Genomic DNA, 25,490 nt, shown 5'->3' with positions numbered 1-25,490 from the left:
TTGTGTGGTGGTCAAGTGCTTGTTCACTGGGTGTTATACCACAGGCTGAAATGTACAATATGATTAGGGATGCACCAATCGGATCAGTATTGGCTCCAATAATGACCTTAAGGGGATGGGGATCAGCCATTACATAACCAAGCCACATTAACTTCTTTGCCAAATGGAATTATAAAATGTAGCATTTGTGCTTTCAGTTTCATTCAGTAATGGTGGGCCAATGAGCTCCATGCAGTAAGGTATACAGATTTATACAGCTTAAATTTGGGGGAAAAGAGAGCCAATATTGGATCAGTACCACCGTATAAATCGTGGATGTGCCATCCATGGCGTCACCCATTGGTTAGTGGACTGCTGTTTTGAAGTCTCAAGTTTGGCGATACAGGCATCGCCATCTTGGTTTTTTGCAACCACCTGACGATTTTTGTTGAAACTGTTGAGCTGAGAAGGATGACGCGGCATAGCCAGTGTTGCTTATGGTTGCAATGGCGCTGTGCTAAGCTAAACGCTAAAGAGGGAAAGTTGCAGATTTTCCGGGTACTGCCGCCATTCCTTTGCATGTACGGCAGAACCAAAAAAAAAAAAAATCTGCCAACTATTTAAGTTACCAGCTAACACTAGCAGTAGCTAGCTAGCTTGGTTAGTAGAACACTGAATAAGGCATTTCTTGGTGACCAAAATATCACAATTAACTTTGATGAAGTGAAAACGCACAGTGAGAGGGTCAAAGTTCAAGTTAACACCGAAAAAAAAAGTACACTGCCATTTTAATGTACACAGTGCCATGGTTAGTATTTCTAAGCCTTTGTCATGATTGAAGGGTCGGTGTGTAGAGACGCCCCTAAAAGCATCCTCTGCTTTATTGTACATTTTAAAATAGGACCATAATTTACTAAATGAACATCATGCTGTATTGAAAGTAGCGACTGAGGCCATGAAGTCAGTATTAGGGAAGGGCATCGTTTGGATTTTAATGATTCTGATTCCAATTCCGATTCTTCCTTTCGATTCAGGTTGTTATCGATTCTCGATTCCGATTCTTTGAGTGGTGGAGTTGAAAAAAAACAAAAAAGTTTTTTTTTTCTCATCTGTCAACTACACAATAGCACACAGAACAACAGACTGAATACAGTAGGTGTCCGGTATGTTAACGCTAATTAACAGTTATTGAACTATAAAATAGCACACAGAACAACTAGCTACCAGGGCGTGGAGCATGGATGTATTAAAAGGCGTGGAGACGTAACTGCACCGTTGACAAGCCCCTCCCGACTCGTTCCTCCAGCTCTGGCCATCTTGCTTTCAGCCCGCGATTAGCTTTCTTTTTTTTCTTCATTGCAGTATGAGTGACCTTTTCATCTCTTTTCTTTCTCAGTTGTCTTTAGGAGTAGCATTCTAGTTGTCACAAGCCTAGAGCGCCCTCTCGCGGCTGTAGACGGTAATGTTTTCAGTATGAATTAACATGTAATAACATGTTAAATTATATATATTTTGATATATAAGTCGCACCTGACTATAAGTCGCAGGACCAGCCAAAGTAGGAAAAAAGTGCGACTTATAGTCCGGAAAATACGGTAATTATAGATTTTCAAATATTGCACCTGTCAAGCCTACAGAACGAAATATTCTGTAGCCTAATTTGTCATCAATACTGCAGACGTTGTCTTTGCTGTAATCAAATCAGTATATATTTATGTTTAACATGAAGTATACTACTGCTTGAGTGCCAGTAAATCAATGGGAAACATACATGTGTACAGACAAGGCTAGCAGCAGCAGCGCCGTGTCAGACATGTTTCTCGTGTGCAGAGACATAGAAAACGCCACGCAGCCGCCTCACAACAGAAACGCCACGCTCACGCCATGCAGCCAGTGTGCAGCCGGCCTTACTTTCCTACTCTGTAGCTAGTAGCATTGCCATATATCTGCAGATCTCATCTGCTACTGCTATTACTTTACTTTCCTAAAGGTGCCATGGGTTGGCGTGTATATATCTGGGCAGTAATATCCATGACTGAACAGTAGGGCTGACTCAAATGCTTTAAAGCTTTGATTGTTGCCATGGTAATCAGTAGGGGTGTACGTTTCAGACAATGTCACGATTCGATTCCGATTTTTAGGCTCATGATTCGATATCGATTTGATTCTAAAACGATTCTCGATTCAAAAAAAGTTTCAGTTTGTAAATGTAGTTACTTTTCCCATGTGATTGCAGTAGACATACAATTTAAAAGAAAAGAAACTAATTAAATGTAGTTTGATATTACTTTATATGTCTTCATACAAAAATAAAAATGTTTGCAACTAAAAACTGCGAAATTGCCAAGCTTTGGCCAGCTTTTAAATACATTTAATTAAAGTATAAAACTGTTAAATAAAAAGAGCTTTTACATTTAGCTTTAAAGTCCTTTAAAAATCCGATCAAACAAAAAAAATACTGTTAAATGTGGTTTAAGGAGTACTTCAGCTACCAGGTTGACTGGTGAAATATGAACTCGACTGGGCACATTTCACTTCCTAAAATTAGGCCCTTTTTTTTTTTTTTAGAACTGTGGCAACTACAGTCCATTCAACATAACATTTGTGATGTGTCAGAATCACATAATGGACACACATTTAGGTAGGTGAGTGAGTGAGTGAGTGTTTGTGTGTAACCAGTTCATAGTCCACCACTGGTTGGAATCTGTACATTCTTTTGCAGAAACAGAAGGTGGTCTACGTGTGTAGTTACGATATCTCCGGCAGTTGAGAACACTGACGCAACGGTGGGAGTTTAGAGCATTGTACGGTTGATGCCGTACCATGCGAGTTCTCAAGCTTGTGGTGTTTCCAAAATACTTAACTTTCGCTTTGCAAAGCCTGCATATAGCATGATTCCTATCAAGTTCCATCTTCCCCTCAAGGTTATAAAAGCTGAAATGTGTCCAATGAGGATGGAGCAGATTGAATAATTATGTGAGGTTTGCCATTGTTTGCGCTGAATAAACTACTTCCGCTGCACTCCTGATTATGACAAGAGTGCCCAGGTGTCAGTGTGAATTCGACGCAGCGGCATCTATGGGAATGGCAAGGTAATGTCATTTCAGGACAATAGTGTCAATACGAGAAAAAAAAAAAAAAAAAAAAGAATTAATAGATATTTGGAATTCTATGAATCGATTTTGCATTGGTAGAGCTTGAATCTCGATTCAAATCGATTTTTTTGCACAGCCCTAGTAATCGGCATCCAAATCAGTTTTAGAATGCTTCTTTTTATTTAGCACAAGCACGGGGGGCATGTTTGCAGGCCTAGGTGCGACGCTCTCCCGGCTACTGAAATCGACAGACTGAAAACCCTGCCTCACTTCATCCTAGCGCCTGGCCTGAGCTATCATCTAATGTTAGCAGCACCAAAACTGAAAGTATGACTGCATGAGGGCTAGCAACGCTGATGTCGAAAAAGTCAAGCTCTGGAATAATTTTAAAATTTGTAAAGATGACAACCAAAAGTTGAGTGCCAGATATACCGAAGGAAGGTGGTATATCTACAACGAGTTTGGCAATCACCTGAAAACTGTAGGCAACAGCTTAGCCTTGATAAAAGTATGACTGCCAGGCCATTAAAATTATATGTATATTTTTTATATAATTTATTGGATGTGATTATCTGACTGTTTCCCATAAACACCTCTGCCATCTGTCAGCACTAGCAGAGTGCACAGCAGCTGGCTAAACTGCCTGCCAGGCTGACTCAGACATAGAGCATATAACTAAGTTTAACCTTGTGACGTTCGTTCAACCGAAGAAAGTCTCAGTTTATTGTTAAACTGTTGAAGACGCAATGAAATGAAAATACGCAATTAGAAAGACTACACACTTCAAAGTCGCATGGATGACGTCTCGCTGAAGCTACGATGTCTGTGTGTATCGTACCAGGGATGTAACGTTACTGAAATGAGCAGAGGATCTCGCTTGTTCTTTTGCTTATCTGCTGAAAACACTTCACTGGATAAAAAAATACATCAGGTAAGATAATGTTACATGTGTTGTGCAACAGAGCTAAGCTAGCTAGCGAGCAAGTTGAGCATCAAGCCAGGTGACAAATTGTGTGAGACGAGATGTAATTCGCCGAGCGGTTTCACACAAAACTAAGTGGTCATATGACCAACCTACAGCTAACTGAGACTCTTTGGCTGAAAAATTCTCTTAAATTGACGAGCATCATATTTGTAATCCATGGCTCAATTCAAACGGGATCAAAAAATAATTTGCCTCTCCCCATTCACTCCGTATTTTTTCCAAATTAAGGTCCCATAAGGTCCACTGGAAGGGGTGTGACTTCGGCTCTCTATTCTAATATTTCCCACCAAAGCTTCAAAGCCCAAAAAGTCATGTTCGGAACAGCCCTTCTGAACAGTTCCCACTTGTGGAGAATCTGCAGCGAGCAGATTCTAAATGCTACAGAGTCAAGATTGTGAGTTGCAGCCAGTTTCATGAGGTGCTTAGAAAAAAACAGTCCAAACAAGGCCTGTCTGCTTGCTTGAAGTGATACACCAATTCACAGAGGCGTTTTTGCCATCTTTTGGCAAGCTCTCATAGACCAGAGGCAAAGAATGTTGAATTCAATCAAGCACACCATAATTCCTTGCAGTGTATGAGTGGGGCTGACTCAGGCTTCTAATGGCTGCTCATAATCAAGCACCATGATTAAGCACTTGTCCGTTTCCTTCGAGCTAAGTACACTCATTACCTGGCCACAGCGGGTATGTGGGTGCTTCATTAGCTTTTATGACGAGTTGCCTGTATTTGCTCATAGGTTTTCTGATTATCAGAGTGAAAAGGCTCCCAAAGAGCCCTTGACTGTAACAGTTTGAAGTCTGTATGTTGGCTATGTGGTAGCATGAAAGTCTCAAACTGTAGTAATTGCAAGTTTCACAGCCTCATTCCAAGCAAGTAATGGAAGTGCGAATTTGACAAAAATTATTTATTTGAGCCTGAATAGTTTAACATAATACACTTTGAAATTAGGGAGCATAGTGTGATACATAAACTTTAGAATTGAGAATGGCATGACAACCTAAGTTAAGCACAGAGGACCACCCTGCAGCTCTGACATTGCAGACACCTTAGTGCACTCATAACACCTTATATAATCCCACTTTAACTACTCCTACGGAAACTTTGGAATGCATTATTTCTTAAATTATATGACAATAAGGCAAATATTTTTAGCAATTTTAATAAGGAAATTAAGCCTTTTAGAGCGTAGTTTAGCTAAAGGCCCCGACACACCAAGGCATCTGTCGGGCGTCAGTCCAAGTTGAGCGACTGTCGCCCAAGTTTGTGCCGTGTGTCCCACACGTGTCTCCAGCTTATTTAAAAATACAATGTGATTTTCTGGATTTTTGTTTTAGATTCCTCACAGTTGAAGTGTACCTATGATAAAAAATTGCAGACCTCTACATGCTTTCTAAGTAGAAAAACCTGCAAAATCGGCAGTGTATCAAATACTTGTTCTCCCCACTGTATATAAAGTATAACAAAACTTCCATTGGAAAAAATAAAATCGTACTATTGATAGGTCAAGGTCAGCACAAAGTAAACTAAACCTCTCAGGATGCCTTGATTGTAGACTAATTATAATGTTAACCCTGCAGGTAGAAACTTGACTGTGGCTATAGGCCAGGCGGTGGATGACACTCCACATGGCGAGCTCCATTAGATATCCAAACAGATGCTTCAGCCACACAGACTCATTAGCAAGGTCCATCAAGGTTCTGAACCAGTAACTACAACTTTGACCACAGCCATCTGTATTCTAAAACATTGTGTATCCATTTAAAGAGCATGTATTGTTAATTTATTGACACTTGGAAATTTTAGTAATACAAGCATGGCAGTAATTTTACTAGTAAAATATATATATGATGGATAAGTTAATTTATAAAATCATGAATATATCTGACAGCTATTGTTCAAATGTAACACTTCATAACACGCATTACTCTGCTCATTAATAAACACGATCTACAAGAGTTTTTAAAGTATGGTTCTGCAGTTTTCAACATTAACGATGATAGTTACAATGGGTGTGCAAATCTGTGCATATGAATGCATACACAAATGCTCACACCATTGCCTTGAGGCATGGGGAAGATGGATTGCCACTAAATGTTTTCTGAATCATATTACAGTCCGTAGATTATAACCATTATAGGTAAACCTCCTGGCAAAAAGATTAGTCTAATTAGTTCTCTCTTCAACTATGCTGTACTTTGGTTGGACACATTCATGATGCATTGCCTCTTTAAAATTTAGAGAAGTGGAATGCCACTTTAATCGAGAGTTTTACATCTTCCAATCTGTTTACCCATGTCATCATAATGAGACTTGAAATGCTTAAATGGCTCTTGAAACGATTTATTGATGACGATTTGCTTAATATTTGTTTGAGGAAGCTTTGCCACAAAAACATAAGAAATACTCATCAGCTGAGCTGCTGTGACTCTCACTTTAAAGACATCTTCCATCAACTTTGAGCCGTTTTTCCATCCTCAAAATATGGATTTGATGATACTCATCTCTCACTCCTAAAATAAGCAGACAGATGCCCGACAAATGTCATGATATCTATCAAAGTACTAACTCCTTGTCTTGTTTTTTTCCTTATCCATGTAGCTGCTGACAATACACCACTGCCTTTGATCCCAACTGTCTAAATGTCTACTGAATGTCACACAAGTTGCCAGTGTGTGTTGTTTAGATGTGTGGTATTGTGATGAGTCAGTGCTTTATTGTGTAAAATGCATACAGATATGTGCAGAGATCACTACTGTAAATTTGTACACACACACACACACACACACACACACACACACACACACACACACACACACACACACACACACACCAGAGAGGGATAAATCCAATCCATTACCTTGCGGGGCTCAGTGCAGCTCAATCGATGGCACTCTCAGTGGCTGCTGATGAACTTCCCCCTCTAAGGTGTATCATTCAGAACTGTCGCAGAGCAAGACTGTCTGGCATTTGAAAGCACCAATGAAAATGAAAGCCCACATTTTTACTTCAGGTAAACTGAGCAGCGTCCACCCTACTAAAAGTTTGTCATACATTTGTGTTTCTAAATTTTTTCTCCTCCAGTAGTGAATTGAATGTCTGCAAGTAGAGTTATGTGTATCCATTATATCGTATACCTTATCGCTGCCCTAAGGACTACTGAAAGCACGAATTATCAATTCATGCATGGGTCGAATATAAACTAATTATATTCAATCATACCGAATAAGAAAACACTGAATAACACGCTTCTGGCATGTCAAATCTGTACTCATCTACAAGCATGTTTTATCGTCTGGCTGCCACTTTCTTTCAACCTGAAAAAATGGAGGAGAGACCGAGGAGCAGTCAGTGCGAAGGAGGAGGAGAAGATCAAATGGCAGGGCGGTTATGAGATGTGTGTCTGATGCCTTTTCAGACTGCGCTGTTTTGGCCGCCGTACCAGTCAATCACGATTACAATGGCGAGGAGAGATGGGAGCAGTGGTGCAGAAAGAGCAGGAGTGATAATTACCATGCAAGGGACAAGATAATGGGAACACGCTGCACTCTCCCAATCATTTCATGTATCAGCTGCCGACTGACCCCCCCCCACCCCCTCCCCTACTGACAACCAGCAATCACAGGTCATATTTGTGAAATCCAAAATGGATTAATTTGATGACAGCAGCGGGGGTTGTGATCTGTCTCTGTATGCACGCATTTGTGTGCACAGTTTTGCCTAATGTCAAAGAATATTTACTTGTACTTTTCCCTATGACATAGGCATACAGTACTGTATGAGCACGACATTATCATTGGAGAATAAAGAGAAGGGCCTTGAGCACTGCACTATAAGCAGCTTGTTGCATTGATGACAAGGCATACCAATCCCTGATCACAAAAAGGATTCAAAATTTACCTACCTTTTTTGTAATTTACATTGTGTGCGTTTTGCTTTTTAGCCATAATTTACTATATATTTATAATTACTTGAATAGTAAGTATCCAAATAAAAACCTCAAAATCTAAAATTACAGAATACAATTTTTGTAATCAACAGGTAAAACAATAATGTCATTAATCTGTGTTTATCACAACACTGATTTACAATTCTATCTTCTGCAGCTCTATTACATGTTATGCATAACTGCCCAAAGCTGGCTTCTATTATGTGTAGTCCTTCACTAAGCTAGGAGCAGTACATGTTATCCCACTACTCCCTCTTAAGTATAGTCCGCTGAGAACATTAATCATAGGATCGTGTAAATTAAATTTACCATAAAGCATAATCAGGCTTAATGAAAATTAAGTTGCTTATGATGTGCACGATTACAAGGGTATTTTCTCTTTACTAGAAGTACTGGCGATGAGCAATGGGATTTGAGCCATTTGTAAAGCGTACAACTTTGATCGAACAGTTGACAGCCATAAGCATTCAAGCAAAGGCACAATAAATCATGGCATTGTTAATGGGGAACTTTAGTTCTTTGTAACCATATTTTATTTAATATTTGTAATAGGGCTAAAGCTATAGATTTTAGTAATCGAGTATTCTACCGATTATTCCATCAATTAAATCGATTAAGAAATACTTAGTAAACAGCAATAGTAAATATTTATTATTGCCGTTTACAGAAAAAGAAAAAAAGGAAAATTTTGTATTGCAAAATTCCAAGACCCTTGCCTCTGGCTCTTTACACTGGATATGCAAAAGAGCTGTTCACTAACCAGAGGGTAAATGTGACGGTACAAAGCTTACAGCAGGTCCATTCAACTACACTGTTCTGGGGGACACATTTTCAGAAGGCCAATACACAGTGATGAGAAAGAAAAAAGAATGCAGACATCACCGGAATGATGACGTCATTCATGTGCATGTTAAGTAGCCATGATGGGGGGGGGAGGAGCCAGTTTGTCTCCAGCAGCAGCTAATTTTCCAAAGATTAGAAGCAAACTAATAAACCGTTGGACTACAAACCGACAGCTTTCGTTTTAGCTTGTTGGTAAAACATGGCTATTAGCAGAGTAGCATGCTGTAGGCTAGTTGTGTAAAACAGCGCGGTGGACGAGAGCAGCAGACATTAGCTACCTTGTGTCGGGTTCGCTCCGTGGAATGGATGAGTACACTGGATGTTTTCTATGGAGATCATGTAGCAGCATGTTTGCAGCTTAAAATGATCCCAAACTTTGCCGTTTTCTCTCGCCTGTCTCTTCGCTTAGACCCTCGCTATTTTCATCTTCCTTCATTTGTAACCTGGGCCGTCAGTCTTGTGTCCACAGAAGCGTCAACTTGTTGAGAGCTAGAAATAATCATCCGTGCGGAAACACAGTGAGCCGTACAACCTTAATTGAAAAAGAATTTTGCTTCGAGGATTTTTTTGTAATCGAATTATTCGAGGAATCGTTTCAGCCCTAATTTGTACGTACTAGCTCAACATTAAGTGGTGACCCATTACTGAAATTGTCTTTTTTGTTGTAAACATTTGTTTTATTAAGCGTTTGAAATACTCAGATACAATGAAATCATTAATATAAATAAAAATAATAATCATACCACAATAATACTGGCCAATATATGGTATACTATTTATATGGGCATTTTCCTAACAAGCGCAACCCAGTGCTAGTTTAAATAATGCTTCATGCTTTGACGGTCTAAGAACACAGGAGCATCAAGCTGGATAATGTGCAGCATGCAAAAATAACCACAGAACAGCACTGAACACTAAAAGTCTTTGAGAGCATTAATTGTGTCTGCTTGAACAATGTCAATCAACTGATCCTTGCAACCAAAGCTGTTCACACAAATACATAAGTGGATGATGGAGATTACAAATGATATGCATCCATGGTCTGTTTAAACAAGTGTTAAAGACAAGGTTGCTTTTCCTCCTTGGCATGAAATAAATGACAAAGTTGCAAAGCCATTTCATGCTTAGCAAAACTGAGCATACTTCAATTGACTGAAGGGTAGATTACCTTATTAATCTCATATTCAACTAGCCTAATGAGACCGTCCTGATCTCGCGAGCTCCAGTTTTCTACTCGCAGATCAGTCTGGCATCTTGAGATAGAGAAAATTTGGAGCCGTTTGCCAAACGACCGACCAATCAGTGTTGGTTCTGAGGTGGGTTTAGGTGTGACGCAACAAAAAAAATAAATAAAAAAAATTAAAGCTGCGAGCAGCGATGGACGGGCCCTCGCGCCTCTGTGTGCGTCGGGGTTACCGGCGGACGCCGCTCCTTGCGACCGTGCATTCGCGCGGCACTCGGACGCAGCAAATCGTCACCAATGAAAAGGGAACTCCCCGCCGAGTTCAACGATACCTCACACAAGACTCTACGTCATATGGTTCATTAGCTGTGAAAAGGGGCGTGGCTAATGCATAGGGGGCGGGTCAAACCATCACCAATGAAGAAGGGAGTCTCTGCTGAGTTCAATGATACCTCACACAAGGGTATACCTTAAACAGTTCAAATGTTATGAAAGGGGGCGTGGCCTGAGTAAGTGGGCGTGGTCATATTATAGGGGGCAGCTCAGTATCACACGTAGACCACACATTCTAAGTTTCATGCAAATCGGATGATGTTTGTCATATAAGGCGCATTTCCTGTGGCCAGGGGGGGGCTCTATGACCAAAAGTCAATTTTGGCCTGTAGGTGTCCTCAGGCATGGACCCTTGTCAATCTTGAGAAATTTCGGGCAGATACGACAACGTACACTCAAGTTACAACAACTTCTTTGTTCATCGCTAAACACTCAAAATGGCCGCCACGCCACGCCCACACCGTCTGACGAAAAGTTTGTCTTTTAATAACTTTTCATCGTTAAGGTGTTGGGATGGTACAGACCAAGTTTGAAGTCCATCGGATGAAATCTGTAGGAGGAGTTCGTTAAAGTATAGCACCTTGACTTTTAGGCCTACTTCCTGTTGCCACTAGGGGGCGCTATGACTTTAAGTAAATATCGGCCTTTATTTGTCCTCAGGGTTGGACTCTTATGAATCCTGAAAAGTTTCGAGGTAATCGGACAACGTACACCTCGAAGTTACACCCACTTCCTGTTTCTTCGGGCGGCGAAACGCACAAAATGGCCCGCCCCCGCGTAACGCCCCCTATGACGAAAGTTTTTCTTTTAACAACTTTTCATCTTTAACATCTTAAGATGGCACAGACCGAGTTTGAAGTTGATCGGATGAAATCTCTAGGAGGAGTTCGTTAAAGTACGACATGTGGAAATGGCCAAAATCGCACTAATTTCGAACTTTGAAATCAAAATGGCGGACTTCCTGTTGGGTTTAGGGTATGGCTCTAATGACGTTTTTTGTACATCTTGACATGATACATATGTGTACCAAGTTTCGTGAGTCTACGTTAAACGCACTGCAGGGGCTCAATTTTCTTAACTTTCTAGGGGGCAATGCGACCGCCAAATTTGGTGAGTTTTTGAATATATTAAGCCCCTCAAAAAGCCAATTCATTTGACGGGAAAATAATAGAAGAAAGAAAGAAAGAAAGAAAGAAAGAAAGAAAGAAAGAAAGAATAATAATAATTCCTTCAGTTTCAATAGGGCCTTCGCCGCTGTCGGCGCTCGGGCCCTAATAATAATTCCTTCAGTTTCAATATGGCCTTCGCCGCTGTCGGCGCTCGGGCCCTAATAATTCCTTCAGTTTCAATAATAAAAAAACGGCACTGGAGGCTTTTCTCTGAGGAAAAGATGTTTATGCTCTTTTCTCGACTGGTTTCGGCAAGAGTTTGATCTCACTGGTTGATGTGGCCCGTCTATCACCAACATGGGTGGTGATAGACAGATGGTTTATCCAATCAGCTAACCAGTATTTTCATCCCTTCCCAAAAGTTCTCCAACGGAAAGTTCCCAGATGGATATGCCAAGCAAATGCGAAGCAATCCATCTGGCGGAGTCAGGTTAATATTCAACAGTCCCTCCAGGAATTTGCAATGTCACTATCGCAACAATTCAACCAATCACCGTGAATTCAGTGGGACTCACAATTTAACACACGCATGTCACCAAATTAATTTCCTTGTTTCAGATATGAATACGAGACGTGTGTGAATCGAACATCTCACATTTACAAACAAATGTACAGCAAACATTTCAGAGCATCCTGCCAACCTGTATACATTTTAACATCAACGTACGCTTTAATGATTTTTCACTCTAAAGTCGCTTAAAGCTGCTGCGGTCTCCTGTCGGCTCTCTGCAGCGGGCAGGGCTGTTGCTCTTCCACACGGTGGATGCAGGAAAAAAAAACGGACGTACACAATTACCTAAATTGAGGACAGCTATGCTCATTATTGTAAGTGCAATGATAAGTTAAAAGTCCCATGGCATGAAAATTTCACTTTGAGGTTTTTTAACATTAATATGGGTTCCCCCAGCCTGCCTATGGTGCCCCAGTGGCTAGAAATGGTGACAGGTGTAAACCGAGCCCTGGGTATCCTGCTCTGCCTTTCTGAGCTTTTCTGAGCAAGGTTACCTCCCCTTTCTCTGCCCACTGAATTTGGCCTGCCCATGAGAGAGAGACATCATGGCTTTCAAACGAGCAAAGTGGCAGATGGTCAAGGCCACACCCCCACCCTCCACCTCAATAGCTACAGAAACAGCAATAGCACATACTAAGGAAAGCTCATTGTGGGACTGGCTCTAGTGGCTGTAATTCCGCACCAAGGCTGAATTTCGGGAAAGACACTTCAGATACAGTATTAGGGGACCACTAAGGCCTATATAAAAGCATCCAAAAAGCATCATGTCATAGGACCTTTAAAGTCCAATAAGTACTTTATCAAACTGTATAAATGTGTGTCCCAGACCAGGATAGGAAATTAATAATGAAAAGATAAACAAGCCATTGACATAAATGTTCAAATTTGATTCATTCAATAAATTATAATTGTCTTAAATCCAGCCTTTCATATCATACCAACATTTGCAGCATCCTGAGCCTTTTTGGTAAGGTTACTAGGAAAACTCAGCCCAGAGTAGTTTTATTCTCCCCAAAAGAAGTTTCCTTTTATTTTTTTAAGTATACCAACAACAAAAAAAACTCTCGCAACTTCATGGCATCTTTTAATCGCAATTTTTTACAAAAGTTGCCACAAATTCAGGGCCGCAACAATCTCAAAAAAAGGCCGCGAAATCCTGGAGGGACTGTTTCAAGGTTGGACTCTAGCACAAGACATTTGCTGTACTGCTTAAAGTTATGCAAATTAATAACATGGTAATCATTCTTAAGTAGAAGACAGCCCAATGTGTTTATGGGTGTATGAATGAGCGGTTCTAAATATGCATAAAACATATGAAATGACAAAGACAACTAAAACAATTATACAACTGAATATAATTCATCGATAAAAACAAAAAAGGTCTCACAAAACACATCACCCACATGCTCTTTGTGCACACAGAATTCAGCAAACTGTATACAAACAAAAAGGTTGAAGAGAAAAAGACCACACAGTTAAAGCTGCTTGAGGGAGAAGGGAGAGCTAAGCCATGGTTATCAACCCTTTTAAGCCTGCAGACTTCACAGCCATTTTCAAATGCTCCCCTTCATTACTAATTTGCCTTCCTTTTTCACTGGCACCGAAAGATGCTTGTGTTTCCACCTGAATCCGTGACAGACCGCTGCCAGTGGCAGCGCAGTAATGGTTTCCAGGGAGACAACAAAAGCACCGCTGCTAGATGTACAGGGATACAATGCGATACGGCCCATTTCTGCTCCGAGGCACAAGCCACACCAAGCTTCTACTTGAACCCGTGTTTACACATCATCTCAGGCGAGTGGGATTTTGTTCCCACTCGCCGATGAGAGCGAGAGTCATTCCACCATATACGGCCATTTTGCAGGCTTTTAACATTATGATTAGATTATCACAACATGTCTGGTGTTAACAATGGTGAAAAAAATAAAAAGGTATGTCAATTATGTAAAACTTTAACCAATGCAAAATGAATGTAAAAGTGTTCTAAATCTACTTTAACTCTATACTTGGCATTTAATCCCTGGATCTTTATAATCCAATTAAGTAATAAGGGACATTTGTATTTAAAGAATGGTTAGTCCCGCTACTGGATTAGAAATATTCAACATTATTCATCAGGTTAAACTGTATGGTTTAACGTTAATTAAAGATCCATTTAATTTCAGTCTCAAAGTTAAAAAACAAAACAAAAAGGGTAATAAGGCCCACGACTAGCCTTAAATGTCAAGCCAAATTTTTAAAGCATTAATGGAATACATTTATGAGAAATAAATGTATCAAATGATTGTGTTTTTGTGATTTATTGGAGTATATTAAAAAGGCAATTCACTTAGAACAAAATGCTAACTATTTACTACACGGCTGACATTTTGAAAAGACTTGTAACTTGACGTAATTTGCCTTAAAAAGTAAAAACAAAGATAATTGACACATCTAGGGCTGTGACGGTATGGATTTATTCTTACTGCAGTAAAGAAGCAACGTATTACCGCTAGATGGCGGTTAACCCCACCCCCCGCACGCCAAATCCTGAACACACATACGCTTAGCGATTATAGCAAAAAAGTATGTGAACCGTTTTCTAAATTTGTTTTCAAAAACAATCAGCTGGGGTCAAAACACTAACATGCAATCAGCATGGCCTCTGTAAAAAAGCAGGAAGATTATGGAAGACCACGTAAAAACTTTTCTTAGCTAAAGAAAGGATTAAAATGTTCAAATTGCAATGAAAACACTCAAATGTCACAAGGAGAAAAAGTTAACAGCAAGCACTTAATGAAAGACACATTTCAAGTTCAATGTTGTCTCCGTCTTGCTCTGTACATTTTACTATCATTCTAATCCTTGTAATAGCTTTTGGCATATTATAGAGTCTAAGCTTCCTTCTTGCATGACATTGATTTGTTGCAGGTGAGGAAAGACGGTAGTGGTTTGTTGCAGGTGTAGAGAAACAACAACAATATCCCTCGAGAAGGCAACAAAAACAAACAGAGCAGCACCATGTCGTCATAGAATACCATCTTGGTTTAAATCTTACATACAGTGGAGGGGAAACTATCAGGAATTATAAAGGGAGAAGACAGAAAAGAGAAAGATTGGAAGGCACACAGCTAGTGGAGCATACAACAACAAATTTCATAGAATGCTGATGATGCCTTCAACCAAAGATATCTCCGTCTGTTGCCAGGGGCGGATCTACCGGGGTGGCATAAAAGAAAGCCTTGCCACCCCGGCTGCCACCCCAGTTGGCAGCAACAAATTAAAAGTTATGGCCAATTTGACAATTTACGAGCGTGAATCTCCAATGTCCGACTGCAACCGTTTGCTTCCCCTCTCACACGTCTGCCACTCATCACCTGTGTCTTACCTTAATGCCTTTCCTGTGATAATGCACCTTACTTCTATCCTACTTCTATCTCCTATTAAGTGAGATCACATTGTATGGTCACTTATGGTCACCTAATATGAACGGTTTCACATGAAACATCAAATGCAAGACTTGTCTGTACGAGTTTGTAAATGGCAGCCTGTGCCCTTTTGTAGTGTGTACATACTATTTCTCATCAAACTGTGATAACTGATTAAATTCAGTATATATATACACATATACATATAAATTCCTGCCCCCCTCTCGCCACCCCATAAAAAAATTTCTAAATCCGCCCCCATCTGTTGCCATGCCCTTTGTAAAGCCTTTCAATAAAACATGAAATTGGAATTGTGATTAATCTCAACATGTGCCCTGCTGGTGTGCATATGTCCTCCACTCCTGTACTTCCAACAAAAAAAAAAAAAAAGGATGCTGCTATGTTGTTTTTTATTACCCAAAAGACAGCACTTCCCTCTCATTCTTGTGAGACTGTTTCTCTGCACTATGCAGTCATTATAGTGATTTAGTTTCATTCAAGCAAGTGGAAGAGGTTTATAAGTGGAACTGGTGGAAACCAGCAAGTGGGTTTTGCCAAACAGCCTCAGGCTGGAGTGGAACAAAAACCCAACACTGTAATGCCCCCTAGTGATGAATTATGATAATGCCAAAAGGAGACATCTCATGTGGCAAATACTCTAGCACAGAACTTTGCATGTGTAATTTGTGATGCTTTTTTTTATACAAGAGCTGCATTAGGGAAGATATATGCATACATAGCTTTTAAAACGACAGGACAAAATGTAAATTTTTCAAAAACTTACAACTACATTTTTTGTTATATTTAGCTACAAAAGAGCCCATTTTGAACCAAAAATATCTTGATATCACTGAAACATCCTATAGCAAGTTAACAGTAGAGCATCAACATAACTAAACCTGCAAAAGAGAGGCTAGGAAAAAGTAGCTATTGCCACCTGCACCCCGCAGCTTCTTCTCTCTGTCCTCTATTAAGCCACCCTCTCAAGTCAGAAAATTTGGCAAATCCCCGGAACAGACTACACCCTACTGCTATACTTCTTCAGCCTGCTCATATTTAGGATTCCACAGACCTCGCAGGGACCCATTTTTTAAATCTTCCAAATCAATCAGATTTCACACTCTCTTTTGCCCCAAGTAAGAGGGCCTCTACCCATAATCCTGTTCCTACTGCTTGTCAGAATGACAAGAACAGAAGCCTGTGGGCTGTGTGTGCGTGTTTGTGTATGCACATGTACAGAACTGGGCACAGGGTGGTCTACTGAAGAATAACTACACTCAAGACAGTAAAAGCAGAAAAACGAACAGTGTGAGAAAAGGAAAATAAACTTGAAAGAAAGAGTGAAAATAGATAGTCGTGCTGAATTACAGCAAAATTATGTTTTGTTCAAACTTAACATTTGAAAAGCTATGTTAAACTGGTAGTGGCACTACAAGTTCAATATGAACTTCTACATCGAAAAAGCAATAAAAAATGAATCTGTCTTAACTACAGCCATTTTGTCAACCCCACTTCTTAAATAGAAACTCTTTCCTCACAGCCGGAGATCTAGTCAGCAGAAAAATCATAAACTTGCAGCTTAAAGCTGAATCTAAGTTACTTTTAAAATGTGGTTGTTTCCTACAGCAACAAACAAGGTACGTTCAGCATTGTGTGTGTGTGTGTGTGTGTGTGTGTGTGTGTGTGTGTGTGTGTGTGTATATATATATATATATATATATATATATATATATATATATATATATATATATATATATATATATATATATATATATATATATATATATATATATATATATATACACACATATAGACGGTGGGAAACAAGCTTCATGCAGGGGCGCCACAACTTTACCATTGCATTAGCACAGGTAAACATAAATTTCAAACTTTTTACAATTTTCTATTTATTCATTATTTAAGATAAGATTTGTGTGTGTGACACGCAGCAAAGGGCCGCAAGTTGGATTTGAAACCGGGCCACTGCAAAGGATTAAGCCTACATGGGGTGCACACTTAACTGGGTGAGCCAGAGGCCACCCCTACTACCGTCTAGTTTTAACTAGGCAACAACCACCATCACCATATAAAAATACTTTGAGCAAAAACAAATAACCATAGAAATTCCATACAAAGTAAAATAAATAATGCTATTTGCTCCAGTTGCTCAAAGAAATGCCTGTCTGTGCATTTGCTATTTGTTGTGAATAAACATGGACTGCGTGAATTTCTTAAGTACAATGATCCCCTTACCCCCACCAATAAATTTCTGGAAGAAACTTGATACCGTAATTCGGCAGTACATTTGGAATAAAACAACCCAGGCTAAAACGCTCTACCCTGCAACGTACCGCAAACATGGGAGGCCTGGCCCTGAAAGGCTCTGAGGTACACTTTAAGGTTAACCTTAAAGTGTACCTCAGAGCCTTTCAGCTACGGGCCCTCAGAGTGTGGACAGACCCCTCAGTCCCATGGAGAGAAATAGAGCAAAACCTCATTGGAAGTCTAAGACTGCAAGACCTTGCCTTCACAGGTGTGAGTTTAAAAAAATATATGCTAGCCTATGGCCCTATTATCACCAACACATTGACCAACTTTAAACAGATGGAGGAGCAACTACGCTATACCAATAAGTGGCATTTGAACACGGCAATTTGGCACAACATACCCTTAATGTCTGGTAAAAACCTTTTGTTTAGAACCAGTGGAGTGACAGAGGTATTTATACTCTAGACCAGTTATTCAATGATGAAGGTATGTTAAGTTTTGAAGACTTGAGAGCTAGCTTTGAGGTCCCTAGGACATCCTTCTTCCTTTATCTTCACTTAAGATCAGCCCTAAAATGTTATGGAGTACCATGGGGGAACAGTCTTGAGACGCACCAAATCACTAAATTGATAAATGCTTGTTGATTCTCCTGTGAGAGGATTAGTGTCTAGGATTTATACTAAACTGATGAAAGTATCCGTAGGAGAACTCCCAATACTAAAGAAATGGGAGCAAGAGCTGAGCCCTGAGGGTAACGTATTTGATTGGGAGACAGTTTGGGACAACATTTCCCACTGTTCCAAGAACCCAAATCACCAGCAGATCCACTTCAACATATGCCATCTATAGGACATATTGGAGGCCTCAGAAGAGATACTCTCTAAGGCCATTCCATCTCCCTATTGCACGTTCTGCCAACCTGAACAAACTGGAACTTCCCTACACATGGTCTGAGAGTATGAACAGGTGCATGGGTTTTGGAATAAAACAACATCAATAACAGCGGATGTGATAGGATGTCGACTTCCTACTGACCCGATTGTTTTGTTACTTAATGAGGACTCTAAATTACACCTGCTTGGGAGACGGAAGAAAATTTGGCTAGCCAGCTCCTAACCGTTAGCCGAGTTTGCTAATTGTTACTTTCACCAAATATATTAAATGAGCTGGAAGCTTTTTCAAGTATCAAAAGGTATGGTTTGTCTCAGAAGCAAAACAGACAAAAACAAAACACACCATGACTCACCCATTGTGGAGCTGGCAGTGTTATTGTAGACATCTTTGGTCTTCCATTTCATCTGTACTGTCTCTCCATCGCCAATAGGCCTATAGCTCGTAAAAACTCTGGAGACTTGTTAACTTGCGTCTCTGTCCGAAATTAAGTTAAAACACACTTGAATATACCGTTATGCTTGTCTCTTTTAGTTTTGATAATTTAATATAGTGACTTTCAAACGACAGTTTCTTGTCGTTTGGCTCTCAACCTCGCAGGTGCTTCTAATTAGCAGCAAGTCCCCTCAGGTGCTTTTCCTAAGCTGCGTTCAAGCACCCCTCGTAAAGTCCCACTTTACAAATTTATTCTGCATTCGGAAAATAAAATGACCACAATATAACTACTCACTGTTTTGGAAATAAATCAGAGGCTTTTAGAACAAGTTTGATTCTGATTGGCTACAACACTTAGCACTTACACAGTTATTTCGTGTTAATGAAGTTTGGTACCTCATTACATGTTGAAAATACAAACCGACCGCACGGCAGGTGGCATTCTTCCCAGTTCGAGAGAATTGACATCGACGTCAGAAGTAGGCTATTTAATGTAGCACAAACAAAACCTTCTCCAATGAGTGTGATTCAATTTCATTAAACTCACTAAAATAGCCCCTGCCATTGTAGCTCTGTAGATCAGTACTCAGTGCTGTTACCTGTGGCCAGAAGCTATATTGCAACAATAACGATGAAGGCCTAAGGCATGATTGAGAGCATCTATCAGTCCTGCATCAGGGCTACTAGAAAAACCTACCTGTGTATGTTTAGTTTCAACATGCCGTACCGTAAAACACTCACGCAAAAACAATTCCAGTCATCATAATGGATTCAGCTGCAACCACCTTTATTTCAGGGACTGGTGTTATAATTGTTTTTATGTACCTGCCCTGCTAGTAGCCTACTGTAATCTGTTTTGCTATTTTGTCACAGCATCTTCTATGTCTGCCCCTTAATGCCACATCTCATCAATGTTCATAGAAACCACATTGTTAGATGGTTTATTTGGGCTACACTCATGTGAACGATTTTTCTGACAGCATTACAGGTACACAAATGCACACAAACAGGCATACCATGAAGCATTCCATTTTGTCTGTAATTTAAATGTAAAATTAACTGTGTAAGTCGACTCAGAACTACAAGAGTTGTGCTGATTTAAAGGGGGAATAATAGAAAAAAAATGTAAAAGAAAAATAAGGAGTTGGCTAAAACTGGAGTACGGGGAGAATAGATGATGCAGAGTGAGGGCAGGGGGAAATTTAGTAAGAAGGGAAAGACTGAGGTAGGTTGACAGAGTGAGAAACCATACGAGGATGAAGGATGTGAGTGAATTTGAGGGACAGTTTGAGAGAGAGAGAGACAGAGAGAGAGTGCAAAAAGAGGAGAAATGAGAAAAAATAAGTCTGACTCTGACAGTAGACACTGAGCTCAGCTGATGGTTCCTAATGAAGTACGGCAGCTGCAGAGGTGGAGCCCATATGACAGGCCCACTCTGACGGATGGTGGAGAAGACACACACCAGAAGACAGCTAAAAATGAAGCATAGCAAAACTATGATAGACGTGCCATGCAATGAGGAGCAGAGTCAGAACATTGTCAGGATTCTCTGAACACATTGCATGGTGTACATTTTTCCTTTTCTTCCTCAAGTGAACATCAGAAGAATTATTTTCCGGTCTGAAATTTACATTTAAAAAAATCATTATCTTACTTAATTGTATTTGTGAGTTGTCTTCCTACAAGTGGCAACAAATAGTTTATTTGTGGGCAGATGAGTTGGGGTGAAAATCCATCCTCTAACTGTTTTTCTAAGTCAATTATGTGGTTACCATTTTGGCAGTTTCCACATATTCATGTCTTTTGTAGGAACTTATTTTAGATATATCCAGCACTCTTCTGTTGGAGAGTCAGTAAAATCCTGAAATACCTGTAGTTAATCATCTTCATCGTTTCTGCTGGAGCATGAAGACATTTTCAGGGGCAATGTGGTGGAGAATTAAAATAAAGTGAAATAATACTAAAAATATATAATATAATCCCTCAGTCTTTTCTTTTAACCAATGTTAAATGAAGTATACACTCTTCAATATTAACAAAAATAAATACTAAGCCGCTTTTGTGCACAAACATTCTATAATGAAGGCCTACCGAGATACAGAGTGACACATTAAATAAACACACATAAATACACAGTGACAATGAATTAAAGTAAATGTTGTAGTGCACATTATTGTGAATGTCGAGATCAAATAGCTTTTGTTTTTGATTGCAAAGTCCTCTACTTCCCTCTTGAGGATGAAAAAAAGTATGTTAGTTTATTTTGTGTTCTGAATCATCAACATAACAGAAAAATCAGAAGACCTTTCAGGGATCCTCGGATCATTTCCAAGACATTAAGAAAACATTTACATTCTGTTAGAACACCCACATAACACAAAAATCCTGAAATCCCTTTGTTTCAAAGTCAAAACATTGGTCTTATTTAATCCATTGGCTGTGTATGTGGCTGTAGAGTTACTCTCCAGAAGGAACTCATAAATGTATCAGCATGGCCCAACCTTAACAATTTCCCAGACCTGGATATTACTTTGGCATTATTTCGTAGCTCATTAGCGAACCAACGTTTTAAATTATTCAATTTGATGGTTTTTGTAACAGTTAGAAGAAAGTAGAGTTGGGTTTGACACATCCTTGATCAAACTTATTAAACGTATACCAATATATAAAGTATTTTAGAGAGGCACTAGCATGATTTTCTGAAATATCCATATTTAGTTTGAGTGTGAAAGGCGTTTACACTTCCAGGTCACATTCTGATCCAGTGGCACATTAGTCTATATTCTTTTCTCTGCCCATTATTTACAGAGCCACAAGTGATCATTTCATCAGGATAGACCTTTCTTTTTGTGTTTAATTTAAAGTGACAGGTGTCCTTGTAACACTCATGTATTGAACACTACCTTAAATTAAAGTCCAAAATATAAAATATTGACAACTAACCGAAAATGTGTATTTAGGTTAAAACATTTGTGAGGCCCCACTGTGGAGGAGGAAGACTATCTAGTGAATGAAAACAATCTGCACAAGAGTGACATAGAATTAGATTTGGCATCCAAAGGTGCCAGAAAGCCATTGGAAGGAATGATATCAATCCATGTTCATAAAGGTGGCCATCTGCAGTACTTTTCATACACAAAAATGCAATGTGGTTTATGTAAAATGTATTCAGAAAAAAAATAATACTTTTGGTCATAGTCAGAGGTGGCACAATGTGTTGTAGAACTGCATGATTTTTAGTTGGGAAGCCAATATTTAATGTTAGGTGCATTAACAATACATGACAGCAGGTGGCAGCAAATCACTGTATTTCCCAGCAGTTGTTGAGTGTGCATATATTGTTTCAGTAAGAACTATTTATTTAGCAAAGACAAAGTTCATCATCAGGAACTTTTTTTTTTTTTTTATAATTTCAATATTAGCATTGTGATCAAAGACCAGGTTTCCTCTTACTAAATAATAAAGATTCAAGAACAACATTGCTACATTTTAAACTTTGTGCTCTTAAATATAACAGTGCTTGACACAGATATGCTTGAATAAAATTGTTTATTTAACAATTATTAATCAATTAAAATAAAATTAGATGTTACAAAAATTCTTTAAAATCAAAGAATTGTACAAATCATGGCTCCAATTGAATCTGGTCATGACATAGAAAAATACAAAAGGCACTGTGCATTAGAGTCTGCTGCATATATAAAACAATTTAAACCAACAAAAAAAATAGTCCACTACTCAGATTTACAATAGGTTATTATTAATAATCCCCCTCAAAAAACAAACGCCTTGTCTATCTCTAGATGATAATTTCACATGTCCATGTCCTATCAGTGCGGACCTGCTGCTAATATGAGCTATTTTTTAAAGAAACATGACCGACAACTGAATAATTGATACGGTTAAAGACAAACAAAAATTAAGCTTATAACTGTACGGAGTGTGAAAAGAAAAACAACTGACCAGAAATACAGTGCAAAGTAATAAAACCGTAAAGGATGTGTGAAGGTGTGCATGTGAGGAGATGGGGATGTGCCTCAAGCTACTGTGCCACATACTTTTCTACCAATAAGCAATCAAATTAACATGTGTACCCATTTCCCTGTAATAGTATAGCCCCTGGACACCTACACTAGTGGTTAGAGATATTCTGATATATTAGACCTCCTCTGGTTGAAGTTTGACGAAAGGAGAGACAAAAGAAAGAACTATGCATGTTATTTACAGAGATCAATAAACTCAATGTACCAACAAGAATCTGAGGTTGTAAGTTTTCACGTCTAACAGTCCTGCGAAAAGGCCTCATCAGCCAAAAACCTGTGTGGGTGTCCTGGAGCTTCATATTTACACAGATCCTTGGGATCCATTTTTAAGTTGTGTCAAAAGAGTGTCCAAGATGTTGAATTACTTTCCAAAATATACAACAACAACCAAAAAACATGTTCTGAATGTTGCTGGAACTTGTGTTCATCAAAAGGAAAGTATAACATGTCAAAAAGAGATAGAATTGGGGCAGACACCTCATAACACTTCAAATCAAACAAACAAAAGCATTCAATAGAAATGAATAGAAATAGAAATTCAATAGTTAGAGAAAGTAGAACTGCAAGAAATTAGTTACTTCTTGATGTAAAATAAATCTTTTAATCTCTTGAGTGGTAAAGTGGCTTTTTTGTGACACATTCTTTACTGACCTAACGCTTTGCTTTTGAGTTCCAAAAGTCCAAACATGATCAACAGCAAAATGTTTTAGGCATGTTTTTTACTTCTTACTGTACCTTTCTGGTTCTCTGTGCAAATTCACTATTCATTCAAAGCTTTGAGCAGTTGATACCAAGATAGCTATTAAGGACACCTGCCTGTTCTTTTTACAATCTCTTTGGCATCCAGTTTCATGTCCAACTTTCTGTTATGAAAAGTATATGAGCTAATACACATCCCAGTTAGAAGGAGTAAAACTGTGTAGCAGTCATAGTGCATAGCAATTTCTTTTGGCATCCAGTAACTGGTTTAAGTTTATTGATGCTTTTGCTAAAATCATAGGAAACCATGCTCATCAAGTCCTTTTGGAGTAATTGGGTTCCACTTTGCAGTAGTCTTTGTGGTAGAATAGCCTGCAAGACAAAAGCCAAAGACTGAATCAATGTATTTACAAAAAGGCTAAAACAGTTACACAAACAGTATAAATAGCATTAATACTAGCATATGGTACCTGATTCTGATCTGCTTTTGGAAATCTCTGGTGGCCGAGCATCTGGCAAAGGGAGCCTTCCTTCGATATCACTCTCCCCTGATGATGTATGGTCCTCAGTTTTCATGTAAAAAGCAGGCTTCTTGTGGTATTTGGCCCGGTAAGTGTCAGTCATACAGCTATCCACAGAAAAGTAAGTGGTGGGAAGAACCTTATCTATCAGACCAGGGGAGTCTGGACCGCCATCGTGTCCGGGCTTTGGACTTGGTAACCGCTCGTCGCTCTCGCTGGCCGACAGATCGTTCCTGTCCTGGTCCGATGACCCCGACTTGGAGCTGGCGTCCGATGAAAGCCTGTGCTCGGCAGGTGTCTCAATCCACCGATGGAGGGTGGTGTGCGAGAGTGAGGACACGCCATTTTTGTGTTCATTGCGGGGGCTCGACCGTGTTGGCACCTCCGGCGGTTGGGAGTGGACACCAGATGGGTCAGCGGGACTGTTGGCAAAGGTCTTGGGGGGTAAAGGTGGGGGATAGTTGTGCGAGAAAGGGTCTATGTGGGCAAGAGTGGCAGACTCTTCTTGTTCAGAGAAAGGTCCAGCGAGGTCATCTGAGCTGTTCCACTCAGAACTGCTGGTCTTTGCCAAGTAAAGAGGCACAGGGCTCTCAGGGCTGCCATCCACATTTTCCTCTTGCTTGCTGTCCACACCATTGTTCTTTTCCAAGATACCGGGAGTGTATCGGAAGGCTCTTCTTCTGTTACGGGACAAAAACACAAACATCAGTAATTTACCTGCCCATGTGCCAAATCAACTGACTACTTGTGTTATGTTCTTTAAAGATCTTGGTTTACCTTTGTATTGGCTGACCAGAGAGGTTGTCTGCGTCTTGTAGATCCGGAGATTGTCTTCCTTGTTCACCTAGACAATAACGAAGCCTCGTGAGCATCACAACACACTGATTTGTAAATGTATGGTCATCACCACCAGATGGTCTAAATAGAGCTAGGGTTCGGTCATGGGTTTCTATTTAAACATGGCTACTGTATTTTTTTCTGTCTCTCCAGCAAAGACATGTTATCTAACAGAGGTCATGGTGAGGCCCATTGCCTGGTGCTGTGAGAGGAAGTATCAAAGCAGCTAGTCTGGCAGAGCACCCTCAGGCCCCCTGTGTACCACTCTGACTGTCTGATTCAGCCAAAGAACGTGGCCCCTCAAAAGGGAATTTGGGTTCATATCCAGGCCGTTAGCTTTGAGCG

At 39.7% G+C, this 25,490-nt stretch overlaps 1 protein-coding gene across 5 annotated transcripts in view; it reads right to left on the bottom strand.

Moving 5' to 3' along the window:
• Positions 1–22,601: 22,601 nt before the first annotated feature.
• Positions 22,602–25,490, bottom strand: part of LOC120573083 (inactive ubiquitin carboxyl-terminal hydrolase 53) — a 32,065-nt gene continuing 29,176 nt past the window's right edge. For 3 of the 5 annotated variants that reach the window (XM_039822513.1, XM_039822515.1, XM_039822514.1), the window contains exons 15-17: positions 25,086–25,152; positions 24,258–24,988; positions 22,603–24,180 (exon numbers count right to left, since the gene is read on the bottom strand). In XM_039822513.1, coding sequence (XP_039678447.1) covers positions 24,083–24,180; positions 24,258–24,988; positions 25,086–25,152 — 896 coding nt within the window. In that variant the 3' untranslated portion in view covers positions 22,603–24,082. Of the gene's footprint in view, positions 24,181–24,257; positions 24,989–25,085; positions 25,153–25,490 lie in introns of all 5 variants that reach the window. The other 2 variants (XM_039822517.1, XM_039822516.1) reach the window with 2 other exon arrangements.

This window comes from Perca fluviatilis, chromosome 14, assembly GCF_010015445.1.
Source record: "Perca fluviatilis chromosome 14, GENO_Pfluv_1.0, whole genome shotgun sequence".
Classification (NCBI taxonomy): domain Eukaryota; kingdom Metazoa; phylum Chordata; class Actinopteri; order Perciformes; family Percidae; genus Perca; species Perca fluviatilis.
This window is presented reverse-complemented; position numbering and strand designations above follow the sequence as displayed.